General features: G+C 45.0%; 1 protein-coding gene across 2 annotated transcripts in view; it reads left to right on the forward strand.

Moving 5' to 3' along the window:
- The window catches only part of Ets1 (ETS proto-oncogene 1, transcription factor), a 120,995-nt gene that overhangs the window by 48,667 nt on the left and 44,846 nt on the right, over positions 1-27,482 (forward strand). The window contains exon 1 of one of the 2 annotated variants that reach the window (XM_021172498.2): positions 11,258-11,702. The exons of the other annotated variant lie outside the window; for it this stretch is intronic. Within the exon in view, the coding sequence (XP_021028157.1) occupies positions 11,621-11,702 (82 nt within the window). The 5' untranslated portion in view covers positions 11,258-11,620. Of the gene's footprint in view, positions 1-11,257; positions 11,703-27,482 lie in introns of those variants that run through there. 2 annotated transcript variants of the gene reach the window in all.

Consider the following 27,482-nt stretch of genomic DNA (forward strand, 5'->3'; position numbering starts at 1 on the left):
CCCATCTATCTATTCATATATCCATCCATCCATCCATCCATCCATCCACCCATCCATCTACCCACCCACCATCTATCCATCCATCCATCCATCCATCCATCCATCCATCCATCCATGAATTATCTTCAGCAATCTAACAGTTGTTCCATCAGAAGCCCCCACTTGAAGGCTGCTTGCCTTCAGAGCCCTCCACAGGAAGCAACTGATTTCAGCAAGGAAGACCTTAGAAATCATATCTGGAAAGAAATGTTTGCTGCTCAATCTTGTCATCACAGTGGGGAAGCTACACTAGGACTTGTAAAAGGGCATAAACGCATATAATCCTAGATTCCAAAATATTCGGGGTTGCTAGCGAGAGAGCAAGGGCCTTCTGTGAGAAAAAGGGAGAAATGCGATTGAAGGGAAAATGGGACCACATTGGAGCCTCCACGTGGATCTTAGCTGCCTGCTAGTAGAGAATCTTAGAGTGCTGCATCTGTTTCTACATGATGCTTAACAAGAGCTGGTGGCAACATTTCTTTATATCCCAGCTCTTCTGCGTAAGTACTGCCTTTTCCAGAAGGCTGTGCTTGCCTTTTACATAGGACCAAGGCCTCCCTGTACAAAGGGGACAGCTACCCAAGATTCCTTGATTGCATCTGTCTTTGGACCTGTCAGAGTTTTTCACCAAATGCTTCACTCCACTGGCTGAGATGTGGGTTGATGTGCCCCATAGACCATACTGTGCTAGAAACTTCTGCCTTCCTGAATAAGTTATTTTCAAAAGAATGTCAGATTGGTCTATGTTGTTGAGCTGGGAGTGACTGGAGTGAGCTGTGAGGGAAATGATTGAGGGAACATGAATGGATTCCTCGGTATTGATAAAGGTGGCTTTTCAAGGGCTGTGGCTAATTGGTGATGTGGAGGGGGGTGGGGCTTCTGAGAATTAGAAGATTGGATTGTGTATCTCTAGGCTCTTTGCAGAAGTTTCTGGCTGAGAGAAGCTAATCAGGAGACCTGCATGGGGAGAGAGGCGTGTTATTTAATTAGCTTTACAATGGGCTGACTTGAAGGCACGTGGTGGGTTTAATGGAGGGAGATAGATGTCCTTTTTTGCCTGGCTAATTGTTGGGAAAGAGCAGGGTCTTTGTTGAAGCCCAGCATGAGAGCTCTGATCTCTTGCAGCCCGGGGCTGCCCCTACTTATAATTTTAGACAGAGCTATTCACGGCTGCTCTGCAGTGAAAAGCAGAACAAGAAGTGTATTGTGTGTGCAGGATCAGTGCCCAAACTTCCCTAAAGTCACTGGAAAGAAAAAGAGGGGAAAGAAAAGGCAAGCCAGAGAACCGACCCAGCCGTGTGCCTTGTGGAGTATTTCCCCATCATTCATTTGCTGTAGCTTTTGGAAAGGGCAAAGTTACACTTTTACCAACTTGGAACTAAGGTGGGGGTGAGTTAACCAAACACCCCTAGAAATACCAATTAACTCTGCTTTCCCAACAATAAGACCCTGGTCTTGCCAAGATGGAGTAGGCAAATGGGGTGATGGTGTGAGTCCCATACTGCCAGCTATGTTGGCAAGGCACCAGACCATGGTAGAGCCAGAATGCAAATCATGTAGCTGAAGCCCCCTAAATAGAAAATGTGTGTTGCTGGGGGCGGGGGTGACTTGGAGCAGTAATAGTTCACAATAGCAGCCCAAAGAGTAGAGAGAATGTGGTAGTCTTTCCTGGGATCCTTTGGGGGCAACCTGCCCACACAGGTGGCCATCCCCAGCACGGAAAATGCCATCTTATATCCAGCTGGCCAATCTAGGCTTTTATGGGTGCTACATATATCTGTAATTCTGTCACTGTCCTGGGTTATAGATGAGTTTGGATACATTCCTGCACTAACAGGAATTTGAATAAATGCTGTGGCCAGCTGCTCTAAGAAGATATGATTTTCTCCAAGTTGTACAAAATTACTGCATGGCTATCACATCTTCCACCTAAGAGAAGGGGACCGGGTTTTGGAAGGAGCCCGGAAGGTATGAAGACGTCTTTACTGTTAATTGGTAGTACACCTACGAGCGTGTGATCTAGTTCCTCAGCCATGCCTCACATTTCCAGAAAGGAAACTATTGTCATTTTATCTACAAGGGTACGGTATCAAGGATTTGTGCAATTTATTTGCTTAACATTATCTTTATTCCCTGTGTCTGTTGGTAAAAAGGCACACACCAAGCGGGACACCAGGGTCTAGTCTGTGTGTGACGAAAACAGCGTTCAGTGGTTTGGATTAACGTTCTTGAAAAGTTTGTGCTCACCAAATCACAAGTCACAATTGTGGTGTGGATGGAGCTGGATGGGGCGAGACAGCGCCTCGTGCATCCCAAGCAGTCTTCAAACTTGCCAAGTAACCAAGGGTCTTCGTTTCTTTTCCTGTTTGTGTGTTAAAGGCAACGTAAAGTTTACGTTTTCTCCCAGTTCAAGGTACTGTCTGTCATGATGGGCAAGTCAAGGCAACCGGAAATTGAATCAGCCAAACGGACACCTGCTGTCAGGGAGCAGGGCGTGAAGACTGCTCGTGGCCGCTCAGCTCCCCCACCCACGCAGTCCAAGAGCCCAGTCAGGGAATGACACCACCCATAGTGGGTGGATCTTCCACCCCAATCAACAGAACTCAAGATAATTTCTTAGAGGTATACCCAGAGGTCTATTCCCCAGGTGATTCTAAATTATGTCAAACTGACAATTAACATTAACCTTTACACCGAAGATGACACCAGGGAGTCCCGCACTCGGGCCCCAATTCTCCAGACTCTACCTCCCACGTACCAGGATTGCAGATTTATGTTACCACTCTAGTCCAATTCCAAGTTTTAAAGGTGATAACAACAGCTGAGAGTTATTGGATCCTCATTCTGTCAGACACATTCTGAATAATGCTCCGGACACAGTTTGTACTCTACTCAACTCTGAATTGGGTGCTTTTCTTGTCTCCATTGATAGATGAAGACATTGAAGCTTTTGGAGGCCAGAAGTAGTCAGAAGAGGCAAAAGTCACAGTCCAGCTCTAGTCTAGACACGGCTCATGCTTGTCGCTTGCTACTCCACCTCTTTGTCCCCTGGGTGGTTGCGAGGTTAATGGTATGTTCCGCGCAGTGAGGACACCAAAGCCTGAGAGCCGTGCTTGACAAAAGGCTAGGAGTGTTCTGAGTGTTTGAAACCCAGGGCATCTTTTGAAATTGTGTCCTTACCTCTATAACTCAGTTAAGTTCAATTTTAAAAAGTTCTCCAAGGGAGAAAGCATTATTAGCACTAAGGTTTAGGCATCTACGTGAGTGCTGGGTCCTTTCCGAAGGGGAATAGTGGATAGTGGTTGCCGGCCTTCTGATCTCTCTCAGTACTGTGGACTTCCCTGAAAGAAATAAGAAATGTCTCCATTCTCTCTCTCTCTCTCTCTNTATATATATATATATATATATATATATATATATATATATATATATGTGTGTGTGTGTGTGTGTGTGTGTGTGTGTATACATGTATGTGTGTGTAAATATATATGTGTGTGTGTGTGTGTGTGTATATATATATATATATATATATATATATATACATATATATATCACATTATTTAGAATTCCTGGAAAGGATTCTCTCCTGGGACTGCCACATGAGAGCTGGCTGCCTTTTGTTCTTTCCTACCAGTCAGCTGCCAGCTCCCCACCCAGCTGTGCTCCTCCCTCTCCCAATGGGTCCCTTGGGGTGCTTCCCACCCAAGGCCCCTTTGTGAAGAACTCTTCCAGGCTGGTTTCCCAATCTGGGAAAACATGTGTTTCAGATCCCTGATGAAAAGCATTTCCATGAGGAAGAAACTTCTGGATGGTTTCTTCTTTCTTCTCTACCTCTCCTCTCTGGAGTTATCACCCTAAGCCCAGAGCTCTTGAACACGTGTGACTTCACAAGCTTGACATGCTAGAGGGCAAGGCCTCCTTGCATGCCATATGTGTGAGCTTTGCTTCTCTCCTCTTCACTCTCTCCAAGGAAAAAGGAGGTTCAGTGTGTGGGAGCCAATCCTGAGGGCTGAGCAGAGCTGTACATCAATGGCTGTGTTTTCCACTTCATTCTGATTCCATCTTGAGGCTGAGGCTTGGTGTGGAGGAAGCACAGCTGGTTCTCCGAAGATTAAGCTAGACTTCACATCTCTGTCTCTTTGAGCATCATGACATAGCATCCAGCGTGAACTGTGATACGAGCAAAGCTGACATATTGCCTTTTGAGGCTGGTTTTCATCTGTCAGTTTTACAGGGGTGCCATATTGGGAGGTACTTGGGAAATTAAAAAAAAAAAACAATATGAGTAATTATTCTGATACACTAACACACTGAACACCTAAAGTTGCTTTTCAAGATTTATGGCTCTACATATTCATGGAACTCAGATTCTAGACACACACACACACACACACACACAAACACCATCTAGATTTGAAGTGGTTCATGTGTTCTAGTTCCTTTGTTATTAGTGTTAATTATGATAAGGCTGGAATTCCTGTGAATTCATTATGAAAATGTCATGGGACTCAAGGAAAGGCGCTTAGTGTAAGCGAGATATCTGTGGATAACTGTAGGAATGTACTCAAAATGTGTTTACTGGTTAGGACCAAGTTCCCAGTATGACTCATTTGAGTTTTTCTTGCTTTTTGGTACTGGGAAAAGAAATGCAAACTAACGTGTGTTTGTCCACAATTCCCGTTAGGACCCGTGGATTTTTTGGTTTCCATGGTTGAAAATTAGCCAAATTTTCTGTTGCTACATCTTGATTATCTACTCACAGATACAAATAGATGCAGAGAGTATGATTCTATCTCCAAGAGAGAGGCCAGCCACCTTTCCATGTCCCTGTGTGCTTTCAGGCACTGGCAGCTCAGTGGCTTTCCGTGCCCTTCCCCTTCCCACCCTGCTTCACACCCGGAGCATTATCCTATCCACGCCTTCATTCCTCTGTGTCGGGATACCTTTTCAGATGTCAGCAGATGGAGATGTATGAAAATGCAGGCCTCCCTGTGGGCTGTGCCTTCCTACTTTTCCTAAAGAAATGAAAACTTGAAGCCATTGCATGTATTTTCTTTACCTTGAAAGATGTATACACACACACACACACACACACACACACACACACACACACACACACACACATTGTACTGCTGGTCTTTACAGTGGTCCGTGAAATGAAGATTCAGTTTGAGAGAGTCACAAGATGGATTCTGAGCGGAGTTTGACCTAAGCAGCATACTGTGTGGAATGTTCAGACTGGCAAGAAAACACCTAGCTTGACGTATGGTGAGCCAAAGGCCACTCTGCACAATCAACCATATGTGTGACAACAGGGACGGAAAGAAATCAAGAGAATAGAGTGACCCTGCTGGCATTTTAAGTGTCCCGTGGATGGGCGGAGAAGCAGAGCAAGCTGAACTAACTAGAATTAAATGTCAAAAGGATGTTTTTGGTTAAAAAAGAGCTGTTTAGTTCTTTAATGTAAATTTTGGGCAGCCTTGCCTGACTTTTAGGCAAAAGAAAGCTAATAATTGAGCTTTTCTGCTATTTTTTTTTCTCTAAGGATCCATATTTGAGATGTCAGGAAGTTACCTGATTATTAATGAAATATAATTATTTACTGAGCGAGCTCTGGCTGTATTCAGCTCCATGACAATGGGTATAATGAAAATGAAAGAGACAGACATGCATATTTCAGCACATGCCATGTAGGCACCCAGGCTGCAGAACAGAAAAGCGTTGTCTTGTAGGGGAAACAAAGTTCCTAAGGAGGAGATTCTTCCAGACAGCTAGTTTCCATGTGAGGAGAGAATCCCTGAGAAATACCCTGTACATTCCAGTGTGTCCTGCCCTGCCATGGTCTGTGACCTCCTAAGGTCTCCCTGACCCCTAAGATTCTACCCCGAGTCCTTTGTGGCTCTTTCAGCACTAGGCTCTCTCTCAGAGCTCCCTCTCCTAGTTCCTTGGCTGTTGGCTTCCAGTCCTGGGTTCATTAGCAGGTGCTAATTTCATCCTGGATTCTTGGGAACTCAAGACTCAGAAAAGCTAGGACATAAAGCCATGGTGACTGGTGACACTGCTGCCCCTTTGAATCTTTCATGCTCTCCCTTGTTTCCCGAGACGGCCCCTGTTATTCCTTTAGCATCTCCCCTCTTCTGTCAGGGCTGCTCCTTCTACAACTATCTGCTTGACTTCCAACTCCCCAAACAGAATGGATAAAGAAACCCACCACTTCATCTCTGCTTCTTCATCTCCAGAGTGGGGCACGTCTTGTGGGTGGACTGACTTGGCACTTAAAAATGATGGTGAGTGGTCATGGGGAGGGTGGAAAAGACTTCACAGATAAATTATTTGAGTGTAAAATTCAAGCCATACCCACAGGAAAATCCTTTTTGAAGTTTGGAATTGTCTTTATAACCAAAAAAATAAAAAATAAAAATCTGGGTAAGATCTGGCAGGATGAAGCTACCTGGAACCCTAGTGATAGCATAGAATCCTGTGCCATGGGGTAAAAGCTTGTTGTTAGGGGCTTCTGCTGCATGGTTGTTCAAGAACATGGTTCTCCTGTCATCTGCGCCAATGCCCTCCTTCCTCCATCCATGAATCCAGTGTAGCGGACTTAAATTGAGATCCAAATGATAGGATCCCCACAGCCTTACAGGACAGTCCACATTCTACATTCCCCTAGCCCAGAAAACAATGACAGGCACGAAAAGATGTTCAGTGAGATTAAGAAAATGAGCTGACCCTGGGTGTGAAGAAGGCTCCCGAACTCTGCAGTTTTGATTGGCAGCTCCTCTCCGTTTTCTGTCTGTGCCAAGTCTGATTTGCTGTGAGAAGAATACGTGATGTCTAAACTGATGGGTTTGAAAATGTCGCTTGGTCTGTGGATTAGGCCAATCCATCCCACATTGTTGGGGCTGCAGATGCAGTTGAATGGCTCATAATTATAGCCTAAGAAACTGCAGACAGCTATGGAGCCAAGCCAGACCCCCTTTCTCCTTATAGCCCATGCCAAGCTGTCTCCCACAGGGAACGAGGGTGGTTAGTCTGCAGTGTACTTGCCCAGGACAGCACAGAATCTTGCTGAAAGCTTCCCATTCACCTACCTGTTCAGATTCAGGTGGGATTGACCTATGTGTGCCAGGGATAAGCTTAATATTCTCTTCTGGTAACTAGACGGGCTATACATGGAAGCCACTACCAGACTTCCATCTCACTGAACCATGTAGAGATGAGGGTCTGAGTTTTTTGTCTCCAGTATGATCTAGAACAATACCCTTTCTCTCACTTTCAGGACAAATACAAACACATAGGTTTTCTTCCTCAGTCAGTGCTGGAATTTCTCAGTCAAGGCTCTCGCTGGTTAGTTCTCTATTCAAGAACCATGGAAGGGTGTTGGGTTTTAAAATTCAGCATGAGAGTAGTCTGAACTCTCCTAGGTGTTAATTCAGTTAACTGTGGATCTAATCTGTTCCACAGAGATTAGAAAGAAAGCCTTAAAGTGATCTCTCCAATATTCTCCTGGATTCTGGATCCTAAAGACAATAATGATCTTTTGCTGTTTTCGGACAAAGCTTTGCATACATTGCCTCATGCCGATAATCTTAAAACATGGGTGCTTTTATTTTCCCTGCATCAAACACAGGGACCCTGAGTTTCAGGGTTAAGTGATTTACTAGCAGATTAAGTTAGTTAAGTTAAAAAAAAACAATTCATACTTCTGAACCCATACGCCTCACTATCTCTATTATTACAGAGTTTTATGGGCAGCATAGACCCTCAACTCCTCCCCAGTTTCCTCTCTTTCTCCCCGATTGCAGCTCTCTTATGGTCCATTGTGTATTGTTCTCCTCAAACAATAGCTAATGAGTTGGTATTACATGTTAGGAAGATCCAGGGGGTGGTTTTAGCCCCTGAAGCAGAGATGAGGTTGTGACACCAAAAAAGGTTAAATAGCTTTGGTGAGGTCACAGAGCCAGCCTTCAGTCATCAACAGCACCTTCAGATTCCCTGGTTCAACTCCTAAACTGACCCTAAGGCCCTTTGGAATTACATTTTAATTAATAGTTACTTTAATCCCCCCCCCTGCTATGTCCAATTTTCCATTTTATTGCTGCTTGGTGATATCGAGGTCCTGGGTATTTTTCTTACCTTCGTGCTTTGCACTAAACTTAACAAATAGAAACTTCTTGGTACAGACAGAGTTCAGTTTTTGAAGTGTTTTTCAGAGTATGATAGGGACAGTATTTTTTTTTCTCAGACTGAAAGGGGACCACAAGTGCAGCTTAGACAGGTTGTTAACTGAGAGGTGTTCTTTTTTTTTTTTTTTTTATCTTACATTTATACCAGTAAGTCAACATCTATGAGTCATGAGCTTGCTTGGCATCAGTCATTAGTGGTCTGAATGTTTTTGTGCCTACTGTCAATGAGGCATATTTTTAAAGGTTCAAAATGCAGTTTGAATTCTAGCACACTTCTGGAGAAGAAGTTTATGTCTTCCAAGATTCTTTGAAATCGAGGGTATTTTTATATACTTCATGAGATTGGAGCAGGACGGAGGGAGGAACAAAGGGAGATTATTATTTTTTGTAATGTGTTCCTGGTGGTGAGGAAATCCCTGTATAAAGGTGACTCTTGCTTTGATGCCATTCGTGCCTTTTGGGACCTGAGATCCATACTCTCCAAGGTTTCCCAACCGTTGATCAGATTTAAGTAGCTAGAGTCTAAGGACTTTTCAAGATACACATCTGTCTTCTCCCAGTAGAAAGCCAACTTTCTCCCCTTGCCCCCACCACCAAGTGCCTTAAAACCCATCAGTCTTGAAATAGTGTGCTCAGGTATGTTGAAGGCAAAACTTTCTGGCTGGCAGGCAAGGTGAACCACATATGGAAGGAAGTGGTGTGGATAGGAGTTCTATTTCACCATAAGGAACAAAGGGCAGCTCTCACTGCAGAGTTACAGTCATGTTCACTACAGGCAGTATACAAGAAGAGGCCCAGAGCAACCAGTAAACTGATGGTGCTTCACTCGGGAAATATTTATTGAAAGTCTGTAATGTCCTAGGCTTGGGGCAAATTGTATGATTTTTTTTTTTTTTTGGAAGGTAAAATGTAGCACCAGTTTTTAAACTCTGCAAGAATGTTTGGGGAAATCTACTTGTGTTATAAAGAGAATGCAAATTCCATGTGTCGAACATTAATTAAGTGATCAACAGTCCCGATTGGATGATCGGTGTCCTCAAAATGTATAAATATCTTAACTGGATCCCTGTCAGTGCTTCTCACCCTACAGTAAGTTCCAACCAGATCCTGTTGTACACGTGGGACTTCAGATGTATCGAACATTTGCCATCAGAATCGGCCCCATCACACCATCTGATTGGGATGGACACTAGCACATCTTGAGCCTCTTCACTTCACGGCACAGTTAGGAACAGGACGACCAGCACACTGATGGTCATTGTGGAAGCATTACAAGGACCATGTTGACTCATTGTTGCCAGGGTAGAAAATGCTCCCAGCTGGATTGTGGGAGGCTTCCTTTAGTGTTGCACATGCTTGCATGTCAATAGTAGTGTTGAATAGTAACTGAACGGGAGTTTACTGGAGGAAGAGGCCTCAGGGAGGGCATGAGGAAGGAGAGATTCTGAGGAAACTGCTTTTGCAAATAAAGTAGAAATTCTCCAGACTTTTCATAAGACTGCCACGTCAAAATGAAAATTCCCCAAATAAACTGTTAGTTTGTCCAGTTCTGCAGACGTCATAATAAGGAGGGCCCAGTCCAAGATTCTGCCTTGCTGCTTATTTGGGCGTGTGAACGTACAATTCATTCATCAGCGGGTTCCCTAAGCGTTTCCCAGGCTTGGAAGTGTCTGTTCTTGTCATTTGGAGGCCAGCATTGTTTTCTCATACCTTGCAGAAACACAGCACGGTCTTTGTTCTTTCCAAAAAAAAAAAATATTTGAGGATTATCACATACACATATTTTCCTCTGGTCACCCAAGAAGGGTGGAGACTGGAAATTTGACCAAGACCCAGAGATCGACACTCCATTGCTGCCCCCACTCCACCCTTCGGATTTGCTTTGGGAATCCTGTACTCTGCTAAAGCTTGAAGGGAGAAAGCATGCTTAGATAAAAGCTAGCAGGTGTGAATAAGTCTACTGGAGCAGAGGTTACAGTTGCAGGCAAGTGATAGCAGTTCAGCACATGCTTAGAAATCAGGAAACAGTACTAAGAATAGCTTTCCCTGAGGTTGCTCAGGAAGATTTATTATGTTGTCTTTTACTCAAAGGTGGACGTCAGTGCCTTGCTCCGGTTACACATATACTTCCATGTCCTTGGGTGATTTGTTAATTTATACCAACTCTCTCGATGTATAATGGGTATCTATCAGTGGCAAATTATGGATTACCTCACTCATCTTGTTATCTGGCATGTTGGGAGTCCTCAAATATGACAAGGACATGCACTGTGATGAACCCCAGAGATTCATACCAGAGTGTTGGTGGGTGTGGTGATGTAGGAAAAGATGCTGTTTTTTTTTTCCCCTAATAGAGCAGTGTCTGACAAAGCGTTGGCCAATGGTGACACAATTAGAGGGACAGAATAATTAGAAACTCAGTTACAGGTTCTGGACTCCCTGGCTAATCCAGGAGCGTTGGGACTTTTGTTTTGGGGGTCTCCAATAGGTTTGGTTCTGAGCTAGTGAAGTTGATTGAGGTTTCTGTTTATCAATGCTGCCCTTGCCTTGCCCAACCATTCCACGGGTGGGATTCTGAGTCAGGTCTAGGCAGGAACCCTCGCAGGACCCCCGCTGTGGAATCCCCCGCACGCGCCCCTCGTTGCGCACCCACGCCTCACGTCCTGTGTGTCAAGCTTTGTGAATGAATGATGTACACGCACTTGGAAAACTATGCTGCTACTGGAGCGAGGCCGCAGTGGGTGACCAAGCCTTCAAGAATGCGTGCAGAATCAGACGGACTTTCCCGAGACTGTCGCCCCGGCACGCCAGGGACAGGCTCGCCAGCCTTTCTTAGCAGCGGTGGGCTGAGGCCCTCGCCCCGCGCGCGCCGAATAGCTGGAGCAGCGCCGCCGGGCCAGGCTCGCCCGCCCTTCCTTTCGCTTTTGGGAGACGGACGGTGATTGGCTGCAGATGCTAAGCCCCGCCCCTCCGCCCCGCCCTCGCCGCCTCGCCGAGTAGGCAGGGCAGCGGCTGGGACCCTGGGCCTGGGATCGGTGAGGAACGCCCTAAAGCGGAGGCGAGCTGCACTGCGCCAGCGCCGGCCAGCCGTGCGAGCGAGCAAGGGAGCGAGCGCCCGGGACGGAGGAGGGAGCGAGCGCCCGGGACAGAGGAGCGAGCGGGCGGGCGAGGCGCGGGCGAGGCTGGGACCTAAGCGCGCTCTCTGCTCCGCCAAGTGCCAACTTCGCGCAGACTGGCTGGGCGCGCACCTTCCCGCGGGGCGGTCAGCGGGAATTTGAGATTTTAGGGTTGCGCTCTGTCCCCTTCCACTGGGTTCAAAAATCCCCATTAAAAAGCAAAACAACAGTTACAGCAAACTTGCTCTCATCCCGCCGGCCCCCTCAACTCCGGGCACCATGAAGGCGGCCGTCGATCTCAAGCCGACTCTCACCATCATCAAGACAGAAAAAGTGGATCTCGAGCTTTACCCTTCCCCGGGTGAGTGGCGACAGTGAGGCCCCCACCCCAGCTCCGGGTCCCCTCTGGGCTGCGCTGCTCCCTCAGGAGCACGGGATGCTGAAATCAGGAGGACTGTTGGTGGCCCAAGACCCTTGGCTTTTTTTTTGGGGGGGGGCTGGGTGTATTTATTTTCACAGCTGTGTGTTTTGTGACTAATGGGAAAACGCTTATAGGATTTCCAGCGCCCTAATTCCACTGTTTCAATTTTCCCACATAAGCGAGAACCTTCTGGTAATATTCCTTAATGTTAGCAAGGGGCCTGACACTGCCTCTCAGGTCACCCCTACCCTGTCCCAACTGTGTCTCCCCAGTATTGGAGCTTGATGGGAGGTTCTTGTGAAGTGCTGAAAGGGTGTCTGGCTAGCTGCCTGGCCTTCGAGCAATTGCATCCTGAGCGCTCCTGTCATAAGTCCCTTAGAGCCTCACTCCTCTTTTCTAGGTTGAGGGGGAGGTAGTGGGAGGAGAAACGAACAGAATCTGTTTAACTTTGGGAAAGTCTGATTCCTTCCTGGTCAGGGTAGTAACTAACTCTACTGCCTTTCTATTCTGCCATCTTTTGGCCTCCCTTACCAAAGGTCCTTGAAGAAGGAAAGCATCCCAAGACCAGATGTAACTTAGTGTCTTTGGCTCATGGTTTAATTTAGCAGGCTTAAAGGATTTGAAGAAGAGAGGGAGAGTAGAGACATCGAATACTGTCTTAGAAGGAAATTTTAGTGTTCAACAGATGGAGTCAACTCTTGGGGATTCCTGAAGCTAGCAGAGTGCAAAGTGCCTACTTTTAGAATAGGAAGCTGAACTCAGAGAAAAGTGACTTTGGAGGTGAAAGGATCTAGAAAGATAAAGGGAGAAGATGATGCATTTTGGAAAACAATCAGGTGTCAAAACACACACATCTATTGGGTCTGATTATCTGTAACTTTAACTGCTGTCCCTGATCTCTGCCTCTGCCGTAAATAACTGTATATTTAACTTGTTCTTTAGACTTTCAATACAAGCCAAGATGACGTTTTGACATTCTGATGTGTTTCAAAATGTTAATGAAGACATTTGGGCACCATCCTTTCTGGAGACGCTGCTCCTGACAGTCAGTGCCGGATTGCTCTGTACAAACACTGGGTTTGTCACAGTGTGATGACATTCAGAGCCAGGTTGAGCTGGGGGTCTCTCCTAGAGCTGTGGAGACTTCTCAGGCACTCAGAGCTACATATAGAAATGTTGCTATGAAAGTGGGTTTTGGGTGTTCGATGGAGTCGGGAGTTCTCTGTGTTACCATTGATTGAAACCATATATAGCAGAAGCAAAGGGATAGTTCACAGAGAAGATATAAACTCAGCTAATAGGCCCTTTCCTTAAGAATGGCTTGTTTCTATGTGCTATGTGTGTTTATGGGGAAGAGACAGATTTGGGTGTCTGGCAAACATCATGTGTATTATGTCAGTTCACATACCTACAGTGGGCCTTTCATGCTGCCAGTGAATGAGAGCCCCTGGCTGCACATGTTTTAGATCATAGCAAAGAGATGAAGCATGTGTTTTGGTAATTTAATATTAAATCTATGAGATTCCAAAGCATTTGATTCTATTACTTCAGTTATTGATAAAAAATAAACTGTGGGTGAGTAACTTCATTGAGCTGCCCCAGCAGGCAAATAGAGCTAGGCAGGCCTGGTGCTGCAGTCCGTTGTCATTATATGAAGTACCTTTACAGTGGCCTTTTCTTCTTCTTCTTCTTTTTTTTTTTTTGATTAAAAAAAAAAGTGTTCAAGGAATGTAAGATGGAAATGACCCTGGGGCCTACATAGTGTGTTTAAGACCGATTTGAGCAATATAGTGAAAAGCTTTTCTCAAAATTAAAAAAAAAAAATCGAAAAAAGAAAAAGTTTTCAAGCTGCTGACCTTCAGCACAACAAAGCAACAAAATTTCATTTGGTCCAAGAAATTAAGAGTCTTCTGCCATTCACTATGATATATATATATATATATATATATATATATATATATATATATATATATATATATATATATATATATATATATATATATATATATATATATATATATATATATATATATATATATATAATGAGATGCTTTCTTAGACAAAATAAAGAGCAATGATTTGTTGATTATTATAACTTTTTAAAGCACTTTTTTTCTGGACTGTACTGCATTTATGTAAATATGCCTATACCTCGGATGAGAAGCCAGAGGCACCAACACGTTAAGACACTTAGGCAAAATTCTGCACGGAGCCAGAAGCTGAAAGAAGCTGAATCTGTTTCTAACTTGTCAGATACATACAGTGAGCAATAGTGCAAGTTACCTTTGGAGGCTCAGTAAAGAAGTTTTAATGGAGACTTCAATTTTCAGGTGCGAAGATAGAAGAAGCCCTGGCCAGGACTTCTTTGGTAGCTTTGGCTAACGGAAAGAAGGATATTAAGTAGATGTTAAGTAGAGCTTTACCTGGCCCATCAGATTACACAGGACACCTGTGTCAAAGTTCAACCATTCATGGCGTGGGTTCGAGTCCACTACTGGGACCTTGGTCTTTATCATAATGGCTTTTCTTTGTATTGCTTCGTTTCTCACAAGCAGAGACAAATAGTGTCAGGTATGCTGTTACCTCAGCAATCAAATCAGAACTTCTTTTCTGCCCCCTCCCCAGATTCCTAGAATCAGAGAAGTGAAGTGGGAAGTCTGAGGGTCCAAATTGGAGACAGGACACCTGAAATATTTGCTAGCCTCTCTGTGGTTAGGACTTGACCAAGAACCTTTATGCACTTTGGTTTGATTTTGAGGTCTGACATTTTTGACAACATTAATACATACTCTAAAATGACGCGGGCATTCGGTTTCCCTCCCAAGTGTAAGGTAGGGCATACTGTCTCATTACACACTTCTCTCAGGTCTGCTGTAGATTTAAATCCAAATGCAGCCTTGACTTGTTCCTAGTTCCTTCCTGGTGTGGAGGCTTCGGAGTAAGGGCTGAGGCTATGAAGGCAGGGTGTGCGAGCAAATGTTACTTTATTATTGCTCTCCTTCTCATTCCACTTCACCTGTACCACCAGTGAGGTGGAGACACTGGCCATGGAGGAACAGCAGTTTTCACACAGAAAACTGGCTCTTTGCCCATTTATAAGGCTATAAGGACCAGCCCCAACTTCCATCTTACTTTGATAGAGGACGTCCATCCCCTGGGGACCATTATTGTCCTCAGAGAAGCGTGGTCCTTTCTTAGTTTAGACGGTCTTTGTGTTGCTACAGGCAAGAAGGAAGAGGGGAGGGCTGCCGGCTGCCAGCTTTGCTTATGACTGTGTTTCTAGATCCCTTGTTGCCACACTCTGTTAGTGACTAAATAGACCAGTGGTTTAGACAGGGTCTGTGGAGCCAGTTTGTCTGGGTGTGAATCCCCAGTTAGTGGCTGTGTGACTTTGGGGGCAGACCACTTAATCTCCCTGTGCTCTAGCTCCTGCGAGTGTGAACCGAGACTAATAATCCTCAGATAAAGATGAAACCGGAATATGTGGAACACCTTAACTCAGTGCTGGCCCAGGTCCTGGGGTCTGTGGAGCACTTAACGAAGAAACAAGTCAATAGGAACCTTGAACGGTGTAGAACATTCAAAGGACCCTGGAAGGTTTGGTAGGGAATCTAATGGCTGGTTTATATATGTCTCCCACATCTACCACTTGGGAAGGAAAGAACAAGACAGAAAAAGACCTGGCCTGAAATCTCCCACCGGTGGGGCTTTAATCTGAGCTCTAGATAACAAATCTGGTTTGCAGTTCACTTGCAGAGTGTTTGGAGGCCTGACTGTCAGTCTGCAAGGTTCTAGAGGCTGGTGTACTCCTTCGGGTGACTGAACCTGCCAGAGTAGGAAATCTCCCAAGTCCAAGGACAATGGGAACATTTGCAGAGTTGGGGGGGGGTTAGTAAAGTTTTCCCATCTTACTGGATTGAGCAATGTGTCTTGTCCAGTTCTTATAAAGTATTTTGTATTTTACATTTTATTTATTTACTTGGTTGGCAGAGCTTACATTCCTGGCATTTTTGGTTGGTTTGTGTTGCTGGGCTTTTTTTTTTTTCCTCTTAAAGAGGCCAGACCACCCTGTAGGAACATCTCTCTCTAGGAGACAAAGCAGCCGTGGTCAACCTCCCCAAGTCTAGCTTGCTCGGGCCCCTACCACAGTTTCTGCAAAAGCAAGAGCTGGTTAGTGGCAGCCAGGATTTTCCAGGAAAGAGTATCCCTGTTTCAGAATACAGTGGCTGATTCCATTGGCAAATGGGACAATGTAATTATAGACAGAATGAGAAGTGTAGCTGTGACGGCATTCCTGGGCCTTGCTGATGGTAACTCCTGTTACCTAACTGTTGTAGGGAGTTTCTGAAATGTCTATCGCGTATGCTTTGGATGTCTACAGTAGTGCCGTACTGGACCACACTTGATTGACACTCACTCTGTGGGAAATATTATTCATCCCATTTTCTTTTTTTCTGGATGGAGAACGTGATATTCATAGAAGTACACGCCTTTTCTACGTTCACTCTTTAGAGACTTAGACACCAGTGAGATGTGGCAGGCATTTTGTACCTGATGTAAAAGCACTTTGTGATTTTCAGTCATTCTGGAAATTAAACCGTAGTCTGTATAAGAAGGCTCTGCTGACTGCCTGGTGCTTTGGAGGTTCAAGGAGTACAGGGGTTCTCCCTGCCATCCTCTGAGCTGAATGGCTTGGTGAAAGGGTGTCCCTAGGCGTGGCCAGCCACATGTGTATTCCTTAGGAGAGGCTTAAAGGCTCTGGGCACTCCAGCCTCAGGTGGTGAAGGGAGAACCAGGAGTCTTGTGCTTTGCTGACTTTCAGATGTTCTAGGCTTGGTCTCTCTGGTGGTACCGTCAAGTCCCTGCGCCTCCAGCTTCTACCGTTTTCTCTCCTGCAGCACTGATGCTGCCTTGGATTCCGAGTTTCAAGTCTGGATGCTGAAAGGCATCAACTGGCAAACCGAAGGCAGTTGAAGTTTAACTTTGTGCTTTATAAGAAGGCTCTGGATAACGTCCTTTGTGTTCCACACACAGGACAAAAAATAACTTCTATCTTGTTCTCTAAAATTTATTTATTTTGATTCCAGTTGCTGTGTGAGGACGATTATAGGGGAAGGTAGGATAGTCGCATCAGCACACGGCTCATTGAGAAGCAGGACTCTGCTTCCTTATCCATGGTCAATATTGATTCCTTTACCATTATATCATGGGGGTGTTTCTCTAAGTACCTAGCATCCTTAGGCCATGCAGCCATCGTCAAGAGGAACTTGTGTATGAATAGACAGGTGACTGCTGGATTTCTCAGCTCCACAGTGATGCACTGGTTACGTTTCTCTGCTCAGGCGGACACTGGAGTAGCCTTTGCCTCTGTGTTTGCAGAGTTTTAGATCTGCCTTCTGCTTGTAGCTGTTCAGCTGTGCTTAACCCAGGGTTAGAAAGGCCAGCGCTGTTCCCAAATATCTCACCCTCACTCCTCATGCTCTGTAGCTTCCTTTTTACTATTTAGTTAAGGGTTGAGGATAATTTTTTAAATAAACCTTCAGTACATGTTTCACAAATGGCACCAATAAACTGTTTTAACTTGACCACATTTATGAAGTCTGGGTTACCTCTTCTTGCAACTGACTAGCCTGTGATCCTTCTGTAGGAAGGAATTGGTATCTAGTAGAGGGTATCTAGTAGGCCTGATTTCAAGTGCAGAGTTCTGTGACACAGTCAACATACTGCAGTAGGCACCTGAAGTACTTGTTTTGGTCATCGTGATCAACTTGATGCCAGGGTCTTCCCTGTTGCTCCTGCCTATGCTGAGGCCTGTTACTTGATACACCAGGTGTGGTTGGTCTTTTTTTCCACCTTTTTAAAAAACTGTTCATTTACTATTTTACAATGCTTCTTTCTAGAGCTTTCTGTTCTGTTTCATGGAGATGTAAAATATTGGCCCACACAGTGTTATTAGATATAGGTAGCACAGGGGATCTTTAGGCAGCTGGATTTGAGATCCTGGAACAGTATAGACAGGACTTACCATCTGATCAGGATGCTCTCAGAAGTGTGTGTGGTAATGATAATCATTCCAGAATAATAAAACTTAAAGTAAGGTCCTCCGAGCAGAAGATCTCTGAACTTCGGCACTAAGTGTAGACTAGAATATTCTCCAGAATATTCTCTGCCAAATGCTCATTTAAAGGCAATCAGGACCAGATTAAGAGTCTAATGTTTTCCCTTCAGTGAGGAGTAATTCTTTTAATTTTGTCTTCAATGCAAAGCATAGTGTTTCTTAGCAGTCAAAACACTACCTCATACACACTGACTGCTTGAAACTTCCTAGTAGCCCTGGGTAGCTGTGAGAAGCCATTAAGTGTGTTTTGCAGAGTTCTTCTGTAGGGGAATTGTATACATTTCACATGGGGAGGGAGAGGGAGAGAGAGAGAGAGAGAGAGAGAGAGAGAGAGAGAGAGAGAGAGAGAGAGAGAGAGAAAGAGAAAGAGAAAGAGGAGGGGAGTATGTGTGTGAGTGAGAAAAATGAACTTTTGAGTTGGGGGCAGGAAGTATCTTTACAGAAGTGAAGATAATTAAAACTTTGTTTTGTTTTAGGGTTTAATCCAAGATGGGTTTTTATAATGTTTTGATTTAAAAAAATGTAAAAGAAAAAAGTGTGTGTGTGTGTGTGTGTGTGTGTGTGTGTGTGTGTGTGTGTGGTATCATTAAAGTGGATGAGAAGAAAGCAATACTGTACAAACCCTCATCTGTTCAGGAGAGGAGGAACGTAGGTTCAATTGCAACATCCCTTTTGGCTAAAAGATGAAAAAGAAGGAAGGAGAGCAGGAAGAGTACAAAAGAACTAATAAAAGAGGGAAAGAATAAAAGGAATTTAAGTGGTATTTTGTAGACTTTAAAAAACATCCTCCTCTGGACCAAGCATTGTACTGGACCAGAACTTCTTGTCTCAGGTGTCCTGGTGGACAGTCTCAGGCCTGTTCTTGCTCTTTGTGATGCCATTTTCAGACTCAGTAAACTTCTCATGCATCTGTCGTTGGTCAGGATAACCCAGATGTTGTTTTTCCCATGCCAGATATGAGGCTAGGCATAGGTCCAGGCTCTCAGCGTTTTCTGTGCCTGATGAGCGTTGGTTTTTTGTTTGTTTGTTTGTTTGTTTGTTTTCCCAAATAGTTCTTGGGTACAATGCTTTCATGGGCCAGCCTTCTGAAGACCACAGGCCACCTGGAGGCATTTTGAGGAGCCATAAGGGGAAGGGGGGTTACTTTTAATATAGAACAACATGAGAACTCTGCAAGTTTGGAATAAAGAAAGACTTGAAGGAAAAAGTATTGTTCATAGAGAGTGAAGAGAATTGTTAGATGTCAGGATTTAAGAGACACAGGAAGACCTTTGCCTTAAAGAATAGGGAGGTAGGACTGGAGAGATGGGCAGTGCTCAGAGCACCTACTGCTCTTGTAGGGACCTGAGGTCCAGGTACCCATATCTTGTGGCTCGCAGCTGGCTGTACCTCTGTCTCTGCGAGGACCCAACACTTCTGGCCTCAGTGGACACCCACAGTCCCATGAACACTCTCTCACGAACACATAATTGAAAATAATAAAACGCCAACACTTAAAACAAAGATGGTGGTTTCAAGGACAGAACAGTGCTACTGAGCAGGCTTCTGAGAGGCTGAGAGGGCTGAGCATTTTTTTTTCTTTGCATTACTTTCCCTCCCACTCATAACTGTTAGTTGCTAAAACCTCTGTATCAGTTTATCAGAATAGGCGTTAAACCTCAAAGAACATGACAGAATCAATCAGGTACATATTTTTAAGGTAAGAAATGGAAAATAACTTAGTCAGGCACTTGTGTCTGTAGATGACTGTTTTCTCAATAATTTAATTATTTTTCTTCACTTTACATTCTGATCACAGCCCCCCCCCCAGTCACACCTACAAATCTCTCCTCCCTTCCCCCCACCTTGGGTACCACCCTATCTTGGGATATCTAGTCCCAGCAAGACTGGGTACATCCTTTCCCACTGAGGCCCAACTAGGCAGTCCGGGTAGGGGAAGGGGAATCTAACAGCAGGGAACAGAGACAGAAACCGCCCATGCTTCCCTTGGTAGGGGACTCACAGGAAGACCTAGCTGCTGCACATTTGCTATGAATGTGTATGAGGCCTAGGTCTGGCCCCTAGATGATCCCTGGTTGATGGCCCAGTCTCTGTGAGCCTCTGGGTGATTTTTTTTAAGGTTTTAGAAGCGTCTACTATGTGCCAGGCCTTGTGCCTGTTCCTAAAGGAATGATTTATGTGTGTGTGTTGTGTGAACGAAACTCACATTTTCCTAAGGTCATTCATTGTCATTCATATTCAAAATAAAAATATATGATAGGTCTGAATTTAAATTATACTTTTCAAAATTCATTATAGTATGATAAACTTAATTATAAACTTCTGTTTATAATTATACTGATTCTTATTTTTCTTGGTATTTTTCCCTAACCTTTAGATAAATTCCTTATATTTTGTGTAAGTTGTCTTACACCATCCAGATACTACTCATGTGTAGAATTCAATGGCGAATAATCAGGACTGACTAGAGGGACCTATCATCAGAGTAGAATTAAGTATTATTTATGAAATATAAAGTTTACTTTGTAAGTTCAACATCAGAGGGGGCAGACACACACACACACACACACACACACACAAAGAGTGAGCTCCTGTCTTGTATGACTCTGGGAAAAATAATTTCATTTATTCTGGATCTCACTTTCTTTTCGGTTTTTCGAGACAGGGTTTCTCTGTGTAGCCCTGGCTGTCCTGGATCTCACTCTGTGGTCTCGAACTCAGAAATCTGCCTGCCTCTGCCTCCCAAGTGCTGGGATTAAAGGCATGCACCACCACGCCCGGCTTTGAATCTCACTTTCTTAATTGGCCAAGTAAGTCACTTAGAAAAGCTAAGGTTTCTTTTAACACTGATAGCTTGTGACTTTGGGCAACAGTAAAGACTGGTAGAGAACATAGACTGCTATTGATGAAGTAGACAGATCATACTTTGACTCAGTCACTGGGGAATTTTGGGTACCTCTGTAAAGGGCAGCTTATACAAGAAGGTATTAGGAATTGTGCAAAGCTATCCCAAGGATCCCAGTTAATGCCTGGTTTCAACTTGTCTGGGATCACTTCTGAATATGTCATTTCAGGTAGTGCTGGGCTAGGAGTCATGTCTTCCAGTACAACAGCTTCCTTTTCTGCATAAGCATTGGCCACAGGGCCAGCTGAAGGCAGTTCCAGGGAGGGGTCTGAATTGGAGGAAGACATAATGTAGGTTAGGAGTCTGGTAGGCAGAGCAACGAACCCAGCTGTATCCTCACAGCTGCCCATGCGGTCTGAGTAATGACTTATTTCATGGAAGCTGCCCCTTCTTGTTGCTCTGTTCTGTTGAGAAACAGTCCCCTCCTGCAGCTGGAATGTACTCCGCTGTGAGGCATCTCAGCACCTCTTCCTGACAAGCCTGGTGAGACAAGGTCCTCACTGCCTGTTTGCACAGAGGGAAGGGCCCATGCCTGCCTGTGGGACTGTTCACAGGTGCTTCCTGGGCAGCAACTGGCTGACCCCTCCATGGGCATGGCCTGCCTGGTGGAGTTGGGGGCAGACAAGATGCCACCTGCTTTGACTTCCCAGTCATCCAGGAAGCTCTAACTGTGTGCTGGTGTGTCAACAGCGACCCTCTCGCTTCTCAAAGGCTCCCTTTGTGGCTGGCTGTGGCGTCGCCTACGCATGTTTGTTATCTGTGATCTCATTTTATTGATGTTATTTCTACATTTTGAGAAAGATCTGTCACAGCTACCCCTTCTTTGGGAAGCAAGGGCCTAGGTACAGCTTGTTGATTTGGAAGGAAAACCAGGAAGACTGCCATTGAGTTCTTATCAGAGGGCAGATCTAATTCCTACCCATCTTTATTTTTTTGGTGCTGTTGTGGTGTTCCCCCCCTCCGTGTGTGTGTGTGTGTGTGTGTGTGTGTGTGTGTGTGTATGTGTATGTTCGTATATACATACATATGTATGTATGTTAGGTTTTGAATACTAGGTATGCGGCAAAGACCCTGATTGTCTTATCCTACTCTGTAGTAGTGAAACGTTTATTCCCGTTTCATAGATAAGGAAGTGAGATGTTGAAACCTTATCACAAAGGTCCTAAGCACACATTCAAACCCAGCAGTTGCCAGTTCTAAAATCACATGGATGCTATCTACACGATTTTTGAAGTACTTAGATGTTGAATTTGGAGGGGAATCTGAGATCTGCTGTGCATGTTTAGCAGTCTGCCTAAGTACTGCCTTGTAACTTGGTAATGTGTTACAGTTTGACACATGCCTTTACCCAGCAGAGATCCCAGTAATCTCTATGAGTTGCCGATATTTTGTGAAAAAGGAGAGTATGCAGAAGGGATGCCAAGTTGTTCTCTCAGTGCCACATGCACCATATGGTAGAACCACAGCTGGACTTTGTCAGATGTCCTGATGGCTCCATTTCGCCACCCGGCGTATATATTTCTCTTGTGTGGTGAGTGCCTCCACAATAGTCATAAGAACCACTAACATGAGACAGAAATGTCAGCAGGGCAGTCTCCCCCTTTTTTGTTGCTGCAAGTACCCTGCCTCTACATCTTCAGTGAGTCTACATGGGTGCTAACTAGAGAGCTGGGAACAGGGTGCCCAGACCCTTCTGATGTCACATCTAGGAAAGTGGCAGAGATACCTAAAATACCAGGAGCAGAAAGGCTTGCTCTGTAGGGCACTGGACAAACTAATGTGCACTTTTCTTTGGAGAGAGGTTGACTTTGGACCTTAAGAAGGTTGGGTTTTGTTGTTTTGTTGTTTTTGTTTTCTTGGTTTTCTTTTGTATTTTTATTCCTAAGAGATTTGAAAAGAATCCCCCAGCCCTGTTTTCCTGTATTAAACTGACATGTGCTGTGCTTGGGCCTTCTGTGCCTCCGTGTGTGTAGAGTGAGGTCGATTTTTCTGAACAAAGGGAAAGTCAGACAGCTGAAGGTTTCTTCTAAACACAACAAAACAGAGTAGAAAAATTTGAATGTCATAGTACGTGTTATATAAAAGAACTGTGCCCGAGAGGCATACCAGAATTAATGACATCTTAGATGAATGATGTATTCTTTCTATTCAAAACAGGCGTACCATTTAAGCTGTGATACCAGGTATTGGTGTCTGTGTGTGTGTGTTCACTCAGAAACTAGTTAGATTGGACCAGATCTCTAATTATTCTTCTTAAGAAATGTCAGTACCCTTGCCTCCCCTCCTTGTTTTGATCTTGCTGGAAGCAAGCTAAATGACAAACTAACTGTTGACCTGAGAAGTATTCCCTTGGGCTTGCTACTATTTTTTGCAAATGCATATCAATCCTAAGTAGCCACCGGTAACCTGGCTTTCCCTGGAGGACTGAGGGGTGAGGATGGAAAGGAGGTGGTGGTACAACAGCTTATAGCAAAAACAGAAAGAAGAGCTTTAAGTTTGGCACCTTCTAGTCTGGGCACTCAATTCTTGTCAGGAAAATTCTAGAACACATATAAGTAAATCTTAATGCATCCAGAAGGTGACTTTCCTCTTCCAACCAGGATCAGTATCGGATGTAGAACCTCCCACTTACAAGTAGCTCACAGCAGGCCTAAAGGATCAGTCCTTGATCTTATCTTGCCTGACCTGAACAGTTCCTCTGCTGTGCACTGAGCTGTCGGGAAGAGGTTGTCATCTTGTGCCCTTCTGAGGCCTGAGTCTGTTTTGACTCCAGGCCTCCAGGTAATTGTTACCTGTGCATAGTATCTGCTGTTCTGAGTAGGCTGACACTCTTTGGGAGAGAGGGTAGGAGAGTTAACGAGTTCATGTTTAGAAAGTACCCGAGTCGAGTCACTGTTGATGCAGGGAGAGTTGTTTAATTCGTGGGATATCTGATACAGACTGGTGATGCTCACTACGATGAACCCTCCAAGGTGAGTCACATTGAGTCACATGTGTGTGTCCAGGAAGCGTATCCTTGATTTCATATAGATCAAGAGTTCCACTACCCACTTCCCTTGTCTCCTGACAGAAATAAAAACACTCTGCAAAATGGTTGGCCATCCCTTAGATTTTCTAGACATAGCTGTTCCTGTAGCGTAAGCGATAAGAGAAAGTCGTGTTTATAGAGTGCCAGGTACTTCACAAGAAGCTCTGCAGAAGCCCTCTCATCTGTACGTTAGCTGCCTCTGGGAAGGTAATGTTTCATCCCCAGGTTTTCCATATAAGAAACGGAATCTCAGAAAATTTCCAATAATTCACTCAGGACCACAAAGACTCAATGTCCCAGATCTTTATTTGGAGCTTGATCACAAAGCCCAGCCTACATAGAACGCCCATTTGGAGAGAAACCTTGATTCCTGGGATGCTATTTTCTGTGTTATATTTTCTTCTAAGATCCTCATTAATATCAATATTAGGCAAAAAAAACCCATTCAGTTGTCTATAAATGTATGCCATAGGGATGGGTTTGGGTGATTCCTAGCACATATTTTCAAGTTCAAGATGGATAAATGAAAGCACCCTTGGTAAACTTGCACACCGAATTTGTGCTTTGCCCTTCCCCACCCCCTCCCCTCGTTGCCGACTGGGAAACCAAGGAATGAAGTGAGAGCTCAATGGTGCCTGAGAATTTTCCAGGGAGGGGACAGAAGTTTAGGCCTTGAGGCCACTTGATGCAGCAGGAATGTTTGTAGAAAAATAAACACACACGGAATGAATCAACATCTACACGCTGGACCCGCAGTTAACCTCCTTCAGAAGGAGGGGGGAGGGGAGGAGCCAGAGCTGGAGTCCTTCTCCCTCCCTCTCTTTAAAAAAAAAAAAAACAAAAAAACGATACTTTGTTAAGGCCTCTCTTAGGGCATCCTGGTGACTGTCCTTCTGCGTTGGCTGGCCTGATAGAATGTTTTAGAAGCTTCAGAGCCTTCAGCGGATTTTGGGTGCTTATTGAACAAAACAGCAGCAGAGTAACAGTGAGATTGGGCCCTGGTGAGTTGTGGATTCAGAGGAGCTCTGGTCAGCAGTCATGGCTTGCAGGCATGCCTCACACAGTGAGTGAGCAATGAGTGAAGATGGAGGAGGCTCTGGTTGCTCCAAGCTGCCTTGCTGCATAGGAAAACCGTATTCCCAGTGTGTTTCCCACTCAGCCCAGTTCTAAGGAAGTAGTATGTGGATTAGGGAAGGCTGGTGCAGGGCACATACTCCTCTACAGAGCCTATTCACACCGTATTTGTGGATCTCCCCCCAGTTCCTGTTCCAACAGAGTCTAAATGTGATTCATCTCCTTTAGTCATTAGTGCCGGGTTCTTAAGTTTGTCGGGTGGATTCAGTCGTGCCACTGGTTGCTTCTCTTGTGTTACACTGCCATTCTCCTTTTCCCATGTGGCAGATGAGAACTAATCAAAAGGAAAGTTCATGTTTGGGTTTCTTAGTACCCAGGGATCTCTGCCCTTGGGTGAAGCGACTCCCCAGTGAAGGCAGGTGAGATAGCCCTGGCTGAGTGCTGCATTCTTACTCACTGATTCGTCCTAAGGCCAATGATTTAGCTTCCCCAAGCCCTGCTTTTCTGATCCTTACATGAAGATAATAAGAAAGCACGCCCAGGGCTGTGGCAAGGATTAGAGATAATTCCTCTAAGATACATTTTTTTTTCTCTTTAGACCACACCACAGGGTCTCAGGAAATGGTGTCACCATTATCTCAGCCCACCGAATTCTGTACCAGTTCTACTTCGCTGCTCACACTGTTCCTACTTCAGCGGTTGTTAAAACTGTGGTTGCTGTTAACCTGGTTACAGAAAATTTTCCACTTGACACCCCTTTAACCAAGTGCGCTAGAACGGCCCTGTGGCTGGCTCTATTATTTTCCAGTCCCTCTCTTCATACATTTACCTTATCTGAGTTCAGGCTTTGACAGAGTTTCCAACTCCAGAGCCTTCTTTTCAGACACTGTCCTTCGAACTGCAACAACTTCTTAGAATGTCTGCCATCGAAGCTCAGATGATTTCCATTGTCGAGGCACTCATTTTTCTCCAGGACTCTTTTCTTTTTGGGGCAGCCTTAAGGAGGAAAACTACTATCAGAAATCCCAGTGAGGCAAGTAAATGTCCTGGTCACTTGCAGAACCAGGCAACCCCTCCCCCCCCCGCCCCCCCCCCCCGTAGGTGTGAGAGTGAAGGTGTAGGCAGAGAACCCACCTGACACAGGAGCAGCCTGCTATCCTTTCCCAGGGTTCTTGCTCCTGTTCCCAAAGAGGTGCCTGCTGGACCGTTCAGGCTCCTGCAGATTTCTCCTAAAACCCATGCATCTCTGGCCTTCACCAGTTGATTGCAGCAGACGATTTACAACCAGAATCCAGCACCTAGAAAAGGGGATCGTGTGTCTTTAAACAGCTGTGCGCCAGTGTGTGTAAATGTGCTTGCTAATCCAATGACTAATTCAGTATATTATAAAGCAGCAATGAGCCTGCTGCCAAGACAGGGCTCTATCCCAACTGGAGGGTGTGTAAGGCTCAGAGAAATATTTCTGAAGCACGTTTTCTCTGTCCTTTCTTGCTCCTCTGAATTTCACCTCGTAAGTTCCCTGAACCAGAGTCCCTCCTTACCCTCTTGATTTCTGTCTGTCAGATATCTCTATTCCTCTTTCCTCTCTCGCCTCTATGCTCTGCTTCACTCATCGGGGGTGGGGGCCCTGAGCCACGTGAGTAAGGACTAGGGAATCCATCAGTGTCGGATTGGGGCACTCCAGGGGACAGAACTCATTATCCCTCTTGAACATTTTCCCAAGTGACTGCCAGTGTTGTCCCTGTGTTGTGACAGGTTCTGCCTCAGTTCTCAGTCTGTGATGCTGTGTTATATTGCTGTCGGTCTTCCTGAAATTCTGTTGTATTTATCCCTCTTCCATCAACTTCTAGGGGTTGAGAGAGAAAAACATTTAGCCAGTGGGTGGGATGCAGAGTGTAAGGTATACTTCCTTCTGAGGGTCTTTAAGTGAGGGCCTGGAGAGCCTTTTCTGGGCGTGGCGAGGGGCTGGGAAATGAGAGGGATCTGGGGCCTCTACGTAAGTGTTTCCAGACGTCACTGACACCAGGTGTCGGCTCTGGATGTGGACCTTGCCCAGTTTCTCCCACAGTGTCCAGCTGCCATCAGAAGCATTTCCGTGTGCCAGAGGTGGGTGTTAGAGGCCCCAGCCTCCCTCTGCCTTCCCTTCTCAAGTAATTGGTTTCATATTTGTCACTTTGGTTTCCTCCCATCCCAGGACATCTGCAGTCTCCTTCCTCTTCCCCTTCCCAAAACTTCTGGAATCCAGCCACATTGGTCTCTCACTGCAAAGCCTTGGTCACTCTGGAGTTGGGAGCATGTACTGCTTTTTGTGTATTTAGCAGGATAGCTTTGTCCCACTAGAAGGGGAACGCCCAAATGGAGGGTCTATGGCTGTCAGTCATCAAGGTGTTTCAATCGCTCTGTGAGTCAGTAGCTGGCTTCTGTCTTTTGAGATAGAGTTCATATAGTAGAAGTTCAGTGGCTTTTAATACAGCCATAGAGTTGTTTAATCATCACAAGTACCTCATTCATTTCAAAATGTTTTCAGTATCCCCCAAAGCAGCTCCATGAGCACCCCCAGCCTCTAGTCGATGCCCATTGAACAAAGGCCTGGTG

The sequence above is a fragment of the Mus caroli genome, chromosome 9 (assembly GCF_900094665.2).
Source record: "Mus caroli chromosome 9, CAROLI_EIJ_v1.1, whole genome shotgun sequence".
NCBI classification, from domain to species: domain Eukaryota; kingdom Metazoa; phylum Chordata; class Mammalia; order Rodentia; family Muridae; genus Mus; species Mus caroli.